Here is a 19,298-nt window from a genome sequence, read left to right as displayed (position 1 = left end):
TGTGTGCGTGCGTGCGTGCGTGCGTTGTCTGTCTGTCTGTGTGTGTGTATGTGTGTGTGTGTGTGTGTGTTTGCTTGCACGCGCACGTATTTGGTTGTGCGTGTGATCGCTGCCATCTTGATGTTCTCTATTTATTGTTCTCTATTATTTATTTATTTGCTTTTGAGCGCATCAGCATGTCCGAGCCTGACCGTCCACGTTTCTTATCTGGAAAAATCACCCTGTGTCCTTCCTTCACCTTTGCCGTAGTCGGGCCATGCTGCAACTGCTTGATTTGTAACTTGATTTCAGGGGAGGAGTAAAAAAAAAAAACCTGTTGATTATCCCGCTTTCATTAAGACGGGGCGGGGCAGAGGGGAAAAAAACCTCGGCTCGTGGGGCGGGGCAGGGGGAAAAACCTCGGCTTGTGTCAGAGAAAGAAGAAATCAATTTAATACAGACTTAATTGAAGGAAATTGCATATTCTGCTTGTATGTGCTGATCAGGCACTTTTCTTTTTCTTACACGAATTAATTGCAGCTTGTGTATGTGTGTGTGTGTGTGTGTGTGTGTGTGTGTGCGTGTGTTTGTTTCATTTCGTGTGTGTTTTTCATGGGCGCATCCATCTGTGTTAGGTGCTTGAGTGTTATATTTTGTAGGTCCGTTTTCAGACCTCGGCCAGGGCATCCAGCTCAACGTGCTTTCTTTTTCTTCAGTACACTGGGGTACCTTGATCTACGGCCCATTATTCCCTTTGAAATTAATTGAAATTTAGTTAATCCATTTCAGCCACCCAAAATTGCATTTTGTATTTGTGTGTTTGACTGTTGTCTCACTCAACGTCTATCTGCTACTATGGCTCTCTTTGCCCATATGCAAAGGGAATTACAGTTTATTAAAGTAGAAGTCAATCCCAACATTGACTTTCCAAAATGTTCTATGTGCCTCTACCAGTCTAAACATGGCATTCTGATTCATATTGCGTTTGTGGAATATGAATTAAGCAGCAAAATTTACACGTTAATCACAATGCTGTGTTTAGTCTAAATGGGGCTACATAGTAGAATGTATTATTGTAAAGAAATTTGAATTGACTTCCCCTTTAATTTCTCATTTTGTTTTCCACTTAAGGGGTGGCATAACTGAACCTCCCTCATACATTGTATTTTCGCCCGCAAAACAAAGCAAAAAAATTGACAACTGCTCGTAACCTGAGAATTTGGGCACATGTAAGAACAATAACTCAAAATGAAATCATCATCGCAGTGCAGAAGACTGCAATTTTGAAATTTGTAACTCAAGCTGTGTACGTTGCGGTCGTTGTATGAGTGCATATGTGAGTGAAAAGTTGTTGAGGAGTCGGCTTGGTATTTATGAATAAATGTAATCATTATGACAACATGATGTATGGGGTTCCTTCGCCTTCCCTCGTCTTCTTTTGGCTAAAAATACACATCGTGATAAAATAGTCTTAATCGCTGATGACCAATTTAGCCTTGCGTGTTGCGGACAAGGTCAGAAGAGATCCAGGCGCCGTTCCTCCCTCCGAGGCTTTTCTCCCCCCCCCCCCCCCCCACACTTCTACAGAGCAAGAAGAGAGGGGCTCAAACTCGTTTCTCTAATTGCTTTTTATAAGGTGCCCTTTTCACACGCCTGTCTTGCCTGCTCGTTCACTTTCACTGCCGCTACAACACCTTACCTCCGCACCTGCTCAGGGAAAAGAACCGGTTTAATTTAGCTGTCACCTTTTATCGATGCTGTGTATCGACGTCAAAGCATTTCATAAAGTTTGGGACAAAATTCCCCCATCCCCTTGTAAATTTTGAGTTGCAAGTGTGGTGTGGAGGGTAATGGTTTTGTCCAGTTGGGTCCAGTTGTATTTGGACGTTGCCCTTTTTTATGGTGGGGATTAGTGGTTGGCAACACGCATTATGGTGGGCAACACGCTGGACTGGTGGTTGATGGTTTTTATGGTGAGCAGCACGGTGGACTAGGGGCTGGCGGGTTTTATGGCGGGCAACACGATGGATTAGTGGTTGATGTGTTTTTTTTTTTTTTTTATGGTGGGGAGTATGGTGGGTTGTTTTTATGGTGATCATCATGGAGGACTAGTGGCCGACGGTTTTTATGGTGGTCAGCATGCTGGACAAGTTGTTGATTTTTATGGCAGAGACTTTCATTAATGGCACCGATATGGTTAGGGTGAACATTTTGGGCGTTAAAGTGTTTCATTGTCTTGTGTTGTGTGCTCTCTTTGCATGCGTTGCTGGTCTTTGTGGGTGTTTAACGGAGCAGTCGTTTTAAGGTTTATAATTACATAAAATCAGTGCGAATTTCTGTTAGCCCATTTTGGCTCTTTGCATGATACGTTAGCCGTAAACTAGCAGACTTTAGTTCGGTCTTGAAATACACAATAGTCTAGTCTAGTGTGTCAATTTTATGGGAAACTTCAACTGGGAGTGACAGTCATCTTGAAGCACGCATACTGGGTGTCTTATTTGGAGAACTGTGTTTTCTGAATTTTTGATTCCTTGTGGTGACTCCCACATTTCTTGACAGCAAGAGAGTGAGGACTGCCGTGAAGGAATCCTCTAAAATGTTGTGTGCTGTGACAAGATTAACTGTGTTTAAATATGAATGAGAGGTAAAACTATGTAAAAAAAAAAAAAGTTTTTCAATTTTTAAAAAATGGTCATTATATTCCAGATTTTTACCTATCGCCTGTTTGTGAGCTTTTGGCAAAGTGAGGGCTGTGTTTGATTTCTTAAGTGTTGCCCCTCCATAGGTGATCTCTGAAGGTGGCCAAGAGGTGACGCAAGATGGAAACAAGGGTTAAAGTATGAGTGGGAGTGCCCGAGGAGGATTAGGAGATGAGATTGAGCTGAGTGCATTAAGGCAGTGTATTATTTGGCGGTTCCACTTGCTTGCCTCCATTAGGGTTGGCTGCCGTGCTGTTTAAGAGGTCAACTAAGTGTGCGCTCGTGTTTTTTAAGAGTTACTAGAGTGGTCCAGTGTCTTATTGAACAGGACGGGTCTCCCCCTGCTCTAATACCTCTTCATTTTATTGGATTGGATGGCCCAAGTTATAATTGTATTAGTTTTTTCCTCCGCTTTTCATCCCCCCCGGCTCATATGCCATCTATCTACTCAGCAGTAACCAGTGTGTCACTCTTGAGGAGAGAATCCCCCTGTACACTCAGCGCCCACTTCCCCATCCACCACTGCGACATCCCTGCATCATATTACCACACAAGCACAGGTAGTTTGAGGGATACATTCCAGGCCCTCAAGCATTTGGCAAAAGTGGTGGTATGGAAAAAGCATATTAAAAAATAAAAACACCTAAAACTTCCATCGTACTTATTTTACCGTGACGTGAAAAAGTGTTTGCCCCTTCCCTGATTTCTTATGTTTATGCATGTTTGTCACACTTAAATGTTTCCATCGTCAAATATATACCTGTATATATAATTCGTCAACGGCAAGTACATTCGGCAGGGTTCATAAAAGGTTGCAAACAGTTTTTCTCGTCTCTGCTCCGAAAACGGCTTGCAGTGAATAATTGAAATGCACTCAACTAAAATAAATAATACACCATGTGGAGTAATTACACTTTAGACAACCAATTTCTTTCTGTACATACTTTTTTTAAAAACAATTTTGCAGTGCGTTTTTCCATTATTAAAGCACATAACAAAAATTGAGATAAAATTTGTTTTTTTGGCTGTAATAGATTTATGGTATTTATATAAATTTCAATATATGAATATATTATTTCAATTAACAATTGTTGAAAATCAATTTTGACCACGTATTGGACAGATTTAACACTTAGCGTTTTCAGCCCTGATGGTTTTATGAGCAGACGGAGGAAAAAGAACCATCTTCAAAGACTCTACACTACAGGATAATTGCTCAAAACAATCTTTTCGACTTGACAATTGGACTTTCGAAGAACTGCTCAAATTCTCACTTTGTGTGTGTAGTCAGGTCTTGCCGCTGCTGCACAGTCAGCAATTACCCTGGAGTAAACCATTACACCCCTCCCCTTCCCCCATGTCCCACTGCCTCTCATTGTCCCCTCGCCCTTGAAGAGGCCAGAAGTTGTCAGGCTCCTCAAAGAAACAAAAAAACCCCCCCAAAAACAATTGCATTCTCTTTATCCCTTTTTTCTCCTCCTTCCAAAACCTGGCCATCTGTCTAATTGTTCACCTCCATGGCTTTAATGCTTTTTACATGCCCCCCCTTCCCACTTCTTTCCAGGCAATAAACTTTATTTTCTTCGCAAGACTTCCATCTACGGAAGGGGTCGGGGGGGCTGGTTGCTCACCTTCTCTCTGCTGGATTTGCTCCAGTGGGCCCCACTTCAACTCCCCTCCCTCTCCTTACGTATCTCCCATCTCTCAATCTCTCTCCCTCCGCCTTCTCCATATGAGTTTGTCAAGCTGACACCTGCACTCATCTTCTCTGCTGGTCACCCGTCCTCTCACGCTGACCTCTTAATGATCCCGCCGCTGCCTGCCCTGACCTTATTTCCACCTCAGTATTCCTCATTTCCCCACCAAATTCCTCTCTCATGCACAATTGAAGCACAAGTCGAAACCGCGGCCGCACTTAGTGGACTATTTTTTCTCTTCTAAACTGTGCGAAAGTGTCTCCGAGTGTGAAACAGTTGTCTCCCCTCACCTGTGATTACTGCTGTGTGCATATCATATAAGCGGGCGCCCTTATAATCCCATCTATAATGGCCACAATCAGCACTTTAATGCTTTGTAATATCACCCATGTAATGGTAGAGTGTAGCAGCAAGAGAATAATTCAGGCATAGATAATGGTGTGATTGCACGTTTTTACCCTTGAGTCACAACATTGAGTTAGTTGTGTGTGTGTGTGTGTGTGTGTGTGTGTGTGCGTGTGTGTGTTTGCATGTATAAATACCTCCCAGGGCGGTTAAGTTGCCTGTAAAATGCCTGAAGAAACACATTTCCATCAGCGGGCTCTCTTAACCCTTCACTGTGGCTTGTACTCACCGCCCCACAGAGCGTCCTTGCTGCGAGTGTCGCGTACGCTTTGCTGAGCCCAGGGAGACACTCCCATAAGATACACACAAGCCGCGGAACACTCTTGTGGGGGTGTAATGCGAGCTGACAGTCATCCTTGGGGATGGCAGGGACGAGCATCCAGGATTCCTGCTGATGCCAAACTCAAATGGCCATCGGGGAGTTCTGCGAGTCTTTCTCGGTCATGACGGCATGAGTCAAACGGAGCATTTATCAGGAGGAGCGTTGACAGGCTTTATTACGATTATACACAGTGGCACCTGTCATATTTTTTGAGAAAGAAAAATAGTATTCCAAAATATTGTTCCCTTTTAAACACATAAGAACGTAAAGGATGAAACGGTTCTTGCCACCTTTTAAGGTACTTTTTATTTAACTACTTACACTACTACTTACAAACAAAATAATAATAATAATTAAAAGTAAAAATATCAGCATATAAGCTGCATCTAATGTTTTTTGGTTGTTGTTGTTGCGATGCTTTTTTAAAATCACACTTTGCATAGGAGTAAATTTGATCATGGCAATATATTTGGAATTCAAAGGACCATATTGTAGTGCAAGGCCAAACTCCCACTCCCACACTCAGACTTGCACCTGACTCCAGCTCCTGATGTGACTCACGTTAGATCCATGTCCCTTAGAGGCACACATCCAACACACAATTACTACCTTATGTACAGCAATTAACCGTTTATTAAACCATTTTTTCCCCTTTTCAGCATCTTTTCATGTATTATGTTTTTATACAAGCAATGCTATTTTTCTTTATGAAAAACACGGAAAACAATATGGTTGGGTACTGCAACTGATTAATGGCATTTTTAATGAATTTCATGAGGGAAAACTGCTTTTATACAAATTAAACACACAAGTCCAGTTACCAGTGCACCTTGTTTCATTGAATGTTATTAACACAGGAAATAAGACCAATAATTTCCTTTTTTTTTTTTTTTGTGTGTGTGTTGTCCCTTCAGCAAAAAGCCCGTGTGGAAGCCATGATGTGCGACCTGGCCTCTCTCCGCAGTGTCAGGGAGTTCGCAGACACCTTCAAAGCCAAAAAACTGTGAGTACAAACAATATTCAGGTTCTGTTTGGTTGAAAAGACACCAAAAACCTAAGAAGAAAACATTGTTTACATGAAAATGCCCATGGAAGCTGTAATGACCCCGTCAAAACAATGGGTAGGTTTATAACTATTACTGTACTTGGAACAGCATTTTGATGGAGACTTTTTGACCATGATGTCACATCCTTCCAAGTAGCAAAAAATGTACATAAATATGTTAACACTCCCCAGCCTTCTACCCCCTCTTCGACAAACAACCTGGGCCATCTGTCCGTTTTGAAAATCGGTTTCTCTTGAGCACAAAGTTAACCCACCCCTGTTGCAGACCCATTTTCATGTATCCTAATAAAAGACGTCCAGACTGTTCCTGATGGAGACAAGGACTAAGGGGTCAGCGTGTGTATTTTTGTTCATTTACTGACTGACATTGGCCCCGTGGACTTGATGGTCCTTATTCTGTGCTGGTCAGCATGTGTCTCATTGGCCGCTCGCATCGGTGCTATTTCGGGGTGGGGGGTCATGTATTTTTGTCATCAATACTGCTCAACCACCTGCAGGTCTCTTGTGGCAGCATGTATGTGTGTGTGTTTATTTAGGTACATATATATATTTATATGTGTATGTGTGTGTGTTGGCGTTGTTATTGAGGGTGGGGAGGCCCTTGGGAAGAGGCACAGCAGCCATGGCCTGCAGCAGCCCGGAGGCAGGGTATGACCATCCAGGACACGAGTCTTGGGGCCGAGCCAAACCTCACGGAGGTTTCCCCTCCTATAATTTGCTCCCCACCCAGTCGTACTGAAGCTTTGACCTTCCTATAATCCCCCCACGCCCCACCCCACATCCACGTAATCCTTTTTTTTTTTTTGCCGCATACAATGCATCCCCGTTTATGTGGGACATACGTACCAGATACACCTGCAATAGGTCAACCTCTGTCATACAGAGGGCAGAGTAAAACCAGGTTTTAAATAGTTTAAAACTCATCACACACATTTAAAGTTATGAAAACACACTTTGTTAAACCCATCGTAAACACATTGGAACATGCAACAAATATTGGAAGCGTAAAATGTCTAGAAAATGTTGTGTGGACTGTAGTATTTGTGTGTTCGATATCTGCATGAGGTTGGCTCAGAGGATGAGTCTGCATGTGAATGTCTATGAATGAGTTGAGACCGGCAGCAGGCTCTGCGTCGTGCTCAATGTGTTTCGGGTTTTTATTGTGAAAGATTTCCATGATAATATAGTGGGAATATCTGCGAAAGACAATAGTTAGATTCCACACACACACACACGCACACACACACACACGCGCACACAAAAATTGAGTACAGTACATTTGTTAAGCACAACTCGGTTATATTTAAATTAAGTGCAATACGTTTGCCTTTAAACATTTAGAGTTTTTTGTTTTGAATGTTTTATTTCGAGAAATAATTTCGTTTAACTTTTATTAGCAATGCATTTAAAGTAAATTAATCACCAAGTTATGTTTGAAAAAAAATCTTCTATTTAAGTACAGTCGTGTGTATGAATATGTTAGGATTAAAACTTTAAAACCTAAAAAAAAATCGCCTGTATTTTAATTGTGGTCATTATGGGGGCGCGGGGGGGGGGGGGGGGCGGTACGACCACATTCCCGTTTGCAATTTGTTTATTTGCTAAGTATCTCTTTCTTATGTCACCCCTCAGTCTGTCGCTCCGGTTCACTACCTCACTATTTTGGCAAGGTTGTATTTCTTCATTAGTGGTGCTGTTGGGGTGGAGGAAGCGCGTGGCGGAGGGACTCCCAGGGGACGTCAGAGTACATTAATTCTCATCACAAGGCGAATGGAGCAGAGTGGAGGCTGGGAGCTCTGAGCTGTGAATGGCACTGGGCAGCTGTCTGAGTCCGCCGCCACTCTATTACTGCACGTATGTCTTCGGGCATAACGCACGCAAACACGAGCATCGTGCGTGCATGCGCGTGTACACTCAGGGAAAATAGAAGCGAGCGCACACGAGCACAATCATACTTCGGCAGCGTGTAATTGACAGGTGAAATGTAATCAGTCTTTCTTTTTTTTCCCACCCTTCTCCCCCGCCATCGTTTCTCACTCCCTAGTTTTAAGTGCTTTAGTCAGTGGCTTTCACGCTGCTTTGTGTTCCATTGACCCCGATTCCGCTTTAATTGCCTGTCCTTTGAAATGAAATTACCTGGATATTGATATTGTTCAATGCAGGGCAATTTGGTGGCGGAGTAATTGATGGAGAGCGGCACTGACAGAGTGACCCTAATACAATTTCTGCTGAACGCTTCGTAATTAACACGTGCCATTTGTTCCTGGACGCATTCCGCCGGGTGTCATTGCAGACATATTGCTTCACATTACAGGTGTAACAGTACTTGGATTCAAATTCTATGTACGGCACACTCGGGAAAGTAGGAGGGATGTCCCCATCACATTTTTGTTTTGTTTTTTGTACCCAAGTCGAGTTACTCGATTTTTAGTATTTACTGATACTGAGTCTGGTCCAATACCTCTGTAATGCATGAAGAAGTATTTGCATCACGTGGCCGGATCAGGACAACCACGTGTGATTTCTTCTCGTCTTTCGCGGGTGGGTCTGCCCACTTTGAAATCAAGACCTCCGACTACCTGACTTGTTTAACTGGATGGCACATCTGGCAGTTGATTGACATCCGATGTTCACATTATAACGCTCACTGAATGACACGACACTTCTCCACATTTCCACCAGCGTGTTACAATGGAAAAACTGTGACCCTGTGTTGGATTTTGAGGCTCCACATACAATACATTGTTCTCCATTGTTGTTAATGAACAATAAAAACATGGTGTGATTGTCAAGGAATCTGTGAATTGCTACAAAGACAGAAAACGGGCAACAAATAAATGGAGATTGTGATGATTTTGAGAGTCTGTTGGCAATGATCGATTATCCCATTCACACACACGTTGATTTCTGACCACAGGTACATTATTAATAAAGTATATTATAAAATGAAACATTTACTGCACTGGGACATGTTGACAGCGCTGTGGTGACCGGTGGGTGGGTCGTTGGTGTGTGTTTTCTGTCAACAATAAAATGTAGCGGTAATGGCTAATAGTCTGGGCCCAGCTCGCTCTCTCTCTCACACACACACACACACACACACACACACACACACTGGCAATATCCTCCGTGCTGGTCCACATTATCACGGAGGTCAGGGGCCATACCCAGGGGGGTTATTTAAAGTAAATATATAAACGGATGCCTCCCCGTTTGGTAGTTAACACCCTCGTTTGAGCGGCGCTAAGATTACGCAGTGCAGCGCTGGCCGTGTTGTGAGAGGCCTTTAATGTGGCGAGCGGGACCGTGCCTTGGGCGGCAACAGGCCTATTAAAGGCCTTCATTAGAGCCGCACTTATGAGAGCGGGACTAACGGGTGGGCAGTTGGATTAACAGGCCTCCCGCATTACAAGCTCGCAGCTCACTTCAGCTCACCGAACCTTTTCAGAACCAAATGTGTGCGACTAAAACGGACAACCGGTGTCAAACTCGCCTCATTTTATGTGGCTCACAAATGCAAATTTGTCATGTTTCATGCCTGCCTTGGGTTTGCTCTTGTCATTCTTGGCAGACAATCTGAACTCAAATTGGTATTTTCCTTAACAGGTATTGCAAACATTTTTTCAAATGATAAAAAGCTATTACGTCTGGAGATTCACACTGCAGTCTCAAACCAATTTATGCCACTGAAATGAATGGAAATGCCATTAATCCAGACGTCAAACTTTTTTTTTATGTGTTTTTAAGAAAAATAGCACTGTACAGTTTTGTGCTGTCTAAAATCACAGAGTACTGTAATATTATAATTAAACAGAATGCAAAGAGATGAACATTGTTTCTGAAATTGCTCAATTTTTTTTCCCACTTCCCTTCTACTGAACTTAATCTTCTTCACTGTTCTGTCTTTTCTGACACACTTTCAGTGCCCTTCAATGGACAGAGTTGTGCTTAGAAATGATTTTGTTGCCTTTGAGTGGCGATATAGCCTTTATGGACTCCTACTGTTTCAGTATATTATTAATGTGTAAATATTACGCTCATACAGGTGTGACAAGTTGACCCATGGTTTGAGAAAGAAAAAAAAAAAAGCATTTGGGGGGGACCCTTCCCCCCAACTGAAAATCCGAACACAAAACACAACAAATTTCACTGTGGTAACCATGTGCACTGACGGTGGCTGGACGTCCAATGTCTTTGTCTTCTGAGGCTGATGCTCAGAAGGTGTCTCCTCACCTTATTATATTTTAACATGCGCCGCAAGTGCGTCCCACCGTGAAACTGCTGAGGTGGGCGTTCTTGAAGTTGACGAGGTTTGTGCTCTTTAATGAACCTTGCGTGTTCGGGAGGCCTGAAGGTGATCGCTACTGTACACTTCTATGTAATAGCATGGGATGGCTCATTATAGCGGGAGCATAACAATTCGCACATTAATTTTCCAGCATCCAGTTTTTAATTAATCCAGTAGGCAGTCTTAAACACAGGGTACACAAATTGCCTCCGGCCTCATAATTAATTCTAATGGAAGAAATTAAAAATTGGTGGGGTGTGTTTGGATTGTTCGTCTGTGTTACAGTGGCTCCGAGCTCGCTGGAGCGACGCTGTCACCGACAAGCATCTCTTACTGCCCCGACCAATCTAGTGGTCTTCGAGCCCTGGCATGCAGATAGATTCATTGCGTGTGTGTGTGTGTGTGTGTGTGTGTGTGTGTATATCTGTCTTTGCACCCGCTCTAAAGCATATGTTGCTTTATTGGCCCCGAGTGATCTTGCGTACCAAAATGACCTTTTCATTGCATGTATGAAATAAATATATAGATACATATATATGTACACATGTATATGTATTGTAAGGCTATTTAAATTGTTTTTTCTGATACTTTTAAAAACAAAATAGGGGAGACAAAAAAAGAACAGCAAGAAAAAAGAAAAGGAAAAAAAATACTAATGTTTCCGAACAGGCAGCCCGGTAGTCGAGTGGTTCGCGCGTCGACTTCACAGTGCAAAGGTACCGGGTTCAATTCCAGCTCTGGCCTTCCTGTGTGGAGTTTGCATGTTCTCCCCTTGCTTGCGTGGGTTTTCTCCGGGTCCTCCGGTTTCCTCCCACATTCCAAAAACATGCGTGGCAGGCTGATTGAACACTCTAAATTGTCCCTCGGGGTGAGGGTGAGCGCGTATGGTTGTTCATTTCTGTGTGCCCTGCGATTGGCTGGCAACCGGTTCACGGTGTCCCGTGCCTACTGAACGAAGACAGCTGGGATAGGCTCCAGCACCCCCGCGACCCTAGTGAGGATGAAGCGGTTCGGAAAATGAATGAATGAATGTTTCCTAACATTTTTACCCCCTCAACAATCAGAACCAACGACATACAGTAGATTTGTAAACGGTTAAATTTGACCCGTGACATAACAAGAGGGTAAACGACAAAATCCGTTGAGGATAGTGTCATCTGTTTATCACTTAATCCACAAACATTTTGTCTTGTAGGCCTCTGCACATTTTGGTGTGCAACGCGGCAGTGTTCACTCAGCCGTGGAGTTTGACCGAGGATGGCCTGGAGTCCACTTTTCAGGTCTGCCATTTGGGTCACTTCCTGCTGGTCCAGTGTCTGCAGGAGGTGTTGTGTCGCTCTGCGCCAGCCCGTGTTGTGGTGGTGTCATCCGAGTCCCACAGGTAACCTTGAGTGAGCAGTTGGTGTGTCTTCATGCTAAAATAGGAAGAAATGAATGTCATTTGGAAGACAAATCTCTGCCACAGACTACCTTTAGCCACATTTTCATCTTCCTCAAGTTTTGACACTTATATTGTACACTGACGATTATGAATATTGTAGGCAGGAGCGCGAAATTCCATGACTTTTCAAAGTTGGAAACTTTCCAAAGGATTTAAAGGGAATTGGTTGGTATATATGGAATGAAATCAGGAATTTACACAATTGAATCGAAAATATTTGGGGAAAATATATTTTTCTTAATACTATTTACAGAAAAATAACACACAGTCTTATCGAATGGTCTGTAAGAGGCATGTAGATGCTCAACCCATTTTTGCTGTTTTGCATCTGCAAAACTACCTTTATGCTGCATCGAAAGAACCAAAAGAGAAAGAGGCATGCACTCTGCAGTTTGCAAACTGAATAAACTTTTTTAACCCTAGTCAGGCCAGTCACCACAACAGTTGTTCATAAGCTACCAGGGTCAACTTCAAAATAAAAACGAAACAAGTAATACTGTACATGGATAGCAATGCTTTACCTAGCTTTTATTTTGAAGTTGGTCCTCCGAAGCAATCTTTCTGGCGGCTGACTTGAATTTAAATTGAGGTTAGCCGTACCTATTTAGTGCGCAAAAGCGCAATGACAGACTTAAAGTGGAGCATAATATTCAATTTCCAGTGCTTATGCGCACCGGCGCACCGCTGATGCACACCCTTGTTTAGACAGCTTAAAAGCGTTATTAAGGAAAATCACATTTTTGAGTGGACCTCTTGGATTGTGGGGCTGCCATCACAGATTTTTTTTCTGGCCACGGTATTCTTTAAAAATTGTAACTACCGTACATGTACCGAATATCATGCTCACATCACCATTTGGCTATTCGATACCACCACCAAAATCCAAGAGAACGCTGCCTTTTTTTTCTTTTTAAAACAATGTCGACAAGTTTGGGTTCAATCAAACACTGTCAATAATTCCTTCCTGACATTATTTTACTTTCCTATCATCTCTGTCATAATAGTGTGACCTTAAGTGTATTTGGGTGTCAAAGTTTCCCCGTTGCCCGCCGTTGCGTGGCGCTGCACAAAGCAGAACTCATCTATCAGTGCGGCTGTGTGATCCACTTGAACAAGTGTGCACATGTTCTCCTGGTCTCAGGTCATTCCTCCGAGCTCCGATCAATCAAATGGGCTTGGGCCAGTCTGACTGACTGGCTTGAGGAACTGGATCGATGCCACGCGACTGCCTCTGCTGCCCTGTCACATGCGCAATCCTGGGCTTGGGGCTCGCAGATGACTGCGAGACATCATGCTTGTCCGCTGGATGACAGCAGAGGAACGAGAGGCTCGAAGACAGACAGACAGACAGACTGTCGGGAAGCAGAGGGAAAATCAGACAAAAAAAGGGGCTGAGTGTACAACTGCGGGGACGGGTTGAAAGTAAATTTTGGCTGATAAGTCCATCCATCATGTTGATGATACGTTTAATTCATAGTGACAGCGTGTGGTGGGAAATGAGTTTTCCAGTGAGTGAGGCTGTCATGTTTGACAATGCGCATTAAACCTGATGTATCAGTTTGTGGCCACTGCTACTGTATGATTGCAGTTGGGGGTTTACATTGTTATAACTCCATTGTTATATATGTATACTGTATATATATATATACTGTACATATATAGCAGTTGCGCCTGCATTATTTTGCATTTCAATTTATTTTGAAAACAATTTTTAAATGTATTACAAATGAATTCAAAATTCATTTTGTTGTTGGTATTTTATTTTGTCAGAAATAAACAGAAGGTCTTTATTAAAGTTATATATGTCATTCGTTTTTATCTATCAAACGTACAATTGGGATTGGTAACTTCGTATCGGGATCTGTGAGGGCTCAAGAGTACTCATACCGGTACCGCTCTGAGAAAAAGTGGTATCGATCATCACGAGTACAAAACGTTAAATTTTTGATGCCAGTCTTGCAATGTATACACATTTGACTGTGCAGATGTACCTAGTGTAACATTGTGTTTTCTGGGGTAAGGATGGTAAAGCATGCCCATACTCTACCTATCTCTTGGTGCTCTGCAGCCAGCCTCTTCAAAGAGGGCTTTGGCACTTTCACACTGGCACAGGCGAAATGGACAGCAGGGGCAAAAGGGAGTGGAAATAGACAATATCTCCCCATGACATCTTCCGTTCTGTCCACCTCATTTCAGCCCCATATTACGTCCACTGATGTCATCCACCCTTATTTTTGTTTGTTTACGCTATTTTCCACTTTCCGCCGATTTGCCGTTTATTCACTTAGCCTCCCCTCACATGCGATGTGTACGACCTCTGACACGCCAGCATATTGTATTCCCTAAGCCCCTTGTCCACAGCTAAAGCATTGACCTGGAAGACACCAGGGTTGGGGATAGATGAACTCGGGTGTAATGACTGGACACTATCAGTTTCCAACATGGGGGGCTTACTGTGGAATTGGCCCCAGTACTTTTCCTCCAGCTGCATCAGATCTGCTTTGAACAAGAGGAGATGATATCCTTAATGAAATAACCTCTGATAGATGTGAGTTGCAGCCCCCGCCGACATACTTTCATGAGAAGCATAAAGCAGAACCACGCTGAGCTCGAAAAATTGAGGAATTACATTTTTGGTGAACAGAGCTGAATTCGGTTTAAGATACATATTTTAAGATATTGTATTTATAGCTCTACATTTCAATGCCTTAATGTTATATCACATGCCTACTTATAGGTGACATTTGTAATGGAAAAAGTTGATGACATATCTTTGTCCAATACATTTCATATCCTAAAATCCTGCCGTTTGAACAGGGGTGTGTAGTCTTATATCGACTGGATATATGCAGTCCAGTTTATTATGGACTTGCCGATCACTTTATTCAAATGTGACTAGGTACAACCTCAGCAACTGCTGCGAAGCAATTTAAAGGGAAAAAGTTAAAATGTTCCTGGTTGGGCAACTGATTTATCAAGCCCCAGTGAGTCGTTATGAAGTCGCAGCACATGAAATGAAAATGCCTGCAGATGTTGTAATTTAGCCAAGCAAGGATGCCGCACGAGGCGATGGTAAACAACCAGCAAGCAGTTAGCTTGTAAAATCGCCGGGATAGCAGGTGACATTTTGATTGGTTATTTTCCAATGATGGGGATTCGTATGTAGGATGTGCTCGATCCCCCCCACTCACACAATACGAAACGTCTGCTCTGGCGCCCGCGCAATGTGACGTGATGACCGCAACGTGGCGAGACGTGTGATGTTCAGGGGAGCATGTCAAAACATCTGGATTTTAACAGCTCCGTCGCAGGCAATTAAAAAACATCATGTCTCGTCTTTTGATTTGTGTTGCAACCTGCGCTTCACATCTGCCCGCAAATTTCACTGTCATTCTAAACAACCCCGTCGACCCTGCTTTGATTTATCTTTCAGGTTCACCGACTTGTTAGACTCGTGCGATAAGGTGGATCTGGCGAGGTTGTCGCCCCCGCGGAAGGAGTACTGGTCCATGTTGGCCTACAACCGCGCCAAGCTGTGCAACATCCTGTTCAGCAATGAGCTGCACCGCCGCCTCTCGCCACACGGGGTGTCGTCCAACGCGGTGCACCCCGGCAACATGATGTACACGGCCATCCACAGGAGCTGGTGGCTTATGACCTTCCTCTTCACCCTGGCCAGACCGTTCACCAAGTCGCTGGTAGGAACTAAAACCAAAATCACCTAATAGCCAAGTTCCGCCAAGTCCAGTTTGGTTTGGTTCACCAAGGTATGTTTCGGAATTGTTTGGGTAAAGGTAAGGGTTGTCAAAAGTCTGGCCTGGGGCCATTTGTGTCCCCCGTTTTTTTGTTGTTGTTTTTTTTTGGCCTGCCACTTAGTCTAAAGGGGTGTTCACACGGCAAGATTTGGTCCGGTGCCCCAGTAGAGCGTTCACACATGCAAATTAGCTCCGGCGTAGCCCCGGAAAACAGCTTACACCGGACCAAATTTGATCCACCTCAGGGAGGTGGTTTAAAAATTTGCTCCGGAGCAAATGCTCGTTAGCGAAGCAGCACCGGTGTAAATTTGCACGTGTGAACGCAACTGGGTTAAATTTGCTCCAGAGCGAATGCTTGTGAAGAGTTTACGTACGGCGAGAATGCGTTGCTTTCGCGCTCTGTCGGACTTCCGTCATGTGTTTGTTTAATAACGACACAAGACTTGGCTGGTAACATCTTTCCTTTTGTAGGAGACTGGACTGTCTCGGAGTTGTTTGTGTAGTTTGTTCCTTTGTTATGTGTTCACAACCCCCCGCCCCCCATATCATTTATTTTGTGATTTCCTCTCTTGATTTTCTGTTTGGCGCATTACCTGTTTGCTTTTCTGAGTGTCATTGAAGTCATCGTTGATTTACGTTTTCGGGGGCGGTCACTCTCGAGCAGAAGGCACGAAGACCGAGAAGAAGAAGGACGTGCCTCTCCAGTAGTCGCTTGAGTTGTGTATACGTTTTAAAAAGAACCAACACGACAGCTCATTTGTTTTCTGTCGTTTTGCCCCGCTGCAGAAACTGCCGTGTGAACGCAAGTGGGGCTGCACCGGACTGTGCCGATGCAGACACGCTCAGCGGCTTTGTACGTGTGAACGCTCCACACAATTTGCTGCGGTGCAAAATATATCGCAACAAAATACATCGGTGCAGCGCCGGAGCAAATGTTTGCCGTGTGAACACCCCTTAATAATAAAATGAAACATGGCCCTCAATGTCATGAGCGAATCAAAATGTCTAAAGATATCATTGTAACATTACACTTTGTATTTTAAAAGTATTTAACCATTCGAAAATAGGTTTTTAAAATTAAAATGGTAAAAAGTTGAATTTGAAGATTTCTCACATTTCTATTTTACAAATAAACATCGGGTTGTTTAGTTTTGAACTTTGTAATAAAAGAAAATGAATTATAAATATGACATCATACATTTTTTAAAATAAATGAAATAAAGATTGAGAAGAAAGTTTTTTAAATTAAAAATAAATTAATGGACAAAAGTTGTATGTTGCAAGATAGCACACTTTGGAGTTCATATTGCTTTAAAATTTGAATTGAGTTTTTCACACCTTTTTTAAATCTAATGCTTTAAAAAGTTTGAATGCAAAGGGGTTTCAGTGTTTTACACATTTTAAAAAGCAGAAAACTTCAATTTTGCTTTTCTTTTAGTGTTATGATATCGAGCACACTATATTTAACAATGTAAAGTCATCATAATGAACACGTTAAAGACACTATTGTAGTTGTCTTTGCAACTTTTTACAATGATAGCACCCTGAATTATGTACCACAATGAACCAAATGGAACAGCACTTGGTGGAAATTGGATGTCTGTAACTCGAACGGGTCGCTCGCGCTACCATGGCTGCTCTTCAATTCAGTGTGCAAAGTCACCTCACGTGCTGTATTTGTTTTTCACTGGTGAATGTATCCCTTGGTCAGCATTTTATTTGTCTTGTTGTGTTTGTGGGATGCTGTAGAGGAAAAGGATGGAGAGGGGCGCCGTGTGCTCATTGTGAGCGCTCAGGAAGAAGGTCTGCGTTTCTCATAGAGATATTCGCCCGCCTGTTTTCCTCCTGTGCCTGTTGCTGTTTATTTAACTCTGAGTGACTGTTCCGCTTGCCCCTCACTAGGGCCTTTTGGATCCTGTGTACGGTGACTATTGGGTTACTGTAAATGCACGCTTTCTCCATGTACCCTGGAGTACTGACACAATGAACTCTGTCATGTACCCTGATCCCACCAGGAGAAACTATTACCGCATATTTTCTGATGCCTTATCTTACAGCCGTGCTTTGGAGAGGTCTGTCTGAAAGCGGGAGTACAGGAAAGACATTATGTTCACACCAGCTATCATTGAGAGGAAAATGTCAAGACGGAGGCCAGGTGTAGAACTCATGGGATGTCTGTTTTATTTTTCCAATTAATGCTTGGTCTCATTTGAGAATCGCCGCTTTCTTATGATGACGGTGTCGTAGTTAGCATGCCCCTTTGACCCTGGGAACTTTGTTTTTAGGGGTCAGAATGGTGACTTGTGCTTGAGTTGAATTGGATAGGGGCGCACAACAATGGAGTGAGTGTTTCCTCCGTGTATTTGCCTTCTGGAGTGTGTGGAGGTTCTCAGTGTTGTGTCTTGTGGGGATTGCCCTGGGTGCACGGGGTGCCAAGGCCGTGACGGCGAGCCAGCTGGTTCGCATATAAAAACAGTCTACGAATTCTCTAAGACAAATCAACCTTTCAGCTTGTATTTATTTTTTTTTCTAAACTTTTTTTTTTGGGGGGTGGGGGCGATGAATAGAATTTCTAATTTACTGTCGAATGTACAGCCCAGTTTTGGAGAGTCTGTTGGGCATAATTGTAGCAGTTTTTCAAAAACATTTTCACATATTTTTAAAAACAATATTTAAAACGCAAATTTGAACCAAGCACAATGAAGTATATTGCTATGCTAAGATGAGCTATTTACTTTGTGTGGAAGTAAAGCAAAGCAATGGTTCTCAAACCACTGCATTATTTCAACTAGCCTCCTGATGTGTGCTCCGTGGCCACAAGGGGAGTAAAATACATACAGACAATTTACACGTTGATTTAATGTATACACAGAAGACATTTGCAACTATTTGTCATTTTTTACAGAGGATAAATAATATGTGCCTGTGAGTATGTGTATGAGTGTCTGCTATCTTTGCATTTATTTTTACTGTTCATGTTTGAATAGAAGGTGTTAAAACATTTAGAACTACCGCGATATTGATGCGAGTTTCCTTATCCCGTCTGTTGACAGTGTTTTGCATTTTGTTACCATCGGTCTTGTTTGATCCTCAATTATAGGTTTTTTTGCAGGGGTTGTTTTTTTTCAAGCTTCCGAAACCTGTTTTCCCCTTTAGAAACACAAATCATACTTCTGCTGGTCTTACCAAATTTGGACGCACGTGTTAATCAGCCGATGAAAGTTTATGGAACTTAAGTGGACGTCAAGTCTGGTGTACTTTTCGTGTTAAGTGGATGTGTCTTTGAAAGCAATTATTGAAGTGGATCCTGATTTACCCGCACATGCTTAATTAAACGTTGTGTAGATGTTAGTAAATATTCAAGGGCAAAGGTAAGGCTAGTAATTAAAATTCTGGGTGTGCTGACACAGCGATTAGCTAAAACTCGTGTCTGATAAGGGCAGGCACACACCCATGCGCACACACTTTCACATGCGCTCCGGCACACCCTTAAGCCGAGCATTTGCTTTTATTTAAATCTGGCCTTGATAAGACCCCTGGAAGTGTATCCTCTTGAAAACCCTCCGCTCCTCACACAGTCTGCCCCCTCCCACCCCGCCCCCCACATTAAGGGCTTAATAAAACAGTGATATTATTTCCGTTATTG

At 42.9% G+C, this 19,298-nt stretch overlaps 1 protein-coding gene across 2 annotated transcripts in view; it reads left to right on the top strand.

Moving 5' to 3' along the window:
- Window positions 1-19,298, top strand: part of wwox (WW domain containing oxidoreductase) — a 169,154-nt gene that overhangs the window by 42,007 nt on the left and 107,849 nt on the right. For both annotated transcript variants that reach the window (XM_086108935.1, XM_086108934.1), the window contains 3 exons: window positions 6,017-6,105; window positions 11,652-11,837; window positions 15,331-15,595. In XM_086108935.1, the coding sequence (XP_085965061.1) occupies window positions 6,017-6,105; window positions 11,652-11,837; window positions 15,331-15,595 (540 nt within the window). The remainder of the gene's footprint in view (window positions 1-6,016; window positions 6,106-11,651; window positions 11,838-15,330; window positions 15,596-19,298) is intronic.

The sequence above is a fragment of the Hippocampus guttulatus genome, chromosome 4, assembly GCF_054856545.1.
Source record: "Hippocampus guttulatus isolate MCC_2025c chromosome 4, RoL_Hgut_1.0, whole genome shotgun sequence".
NCBI classification, from domain to species: Eukaryota; Metazoa; Chordata; class Actinopteri; order Syngnathiformes; family Syngnathidae; genus Hippocampus; species Hippocampus guttulatus.
Note: the sequence above shows the minus strand (reverse complement) of the source record. Positions and strands in the feature narration are given on the sequence as shown.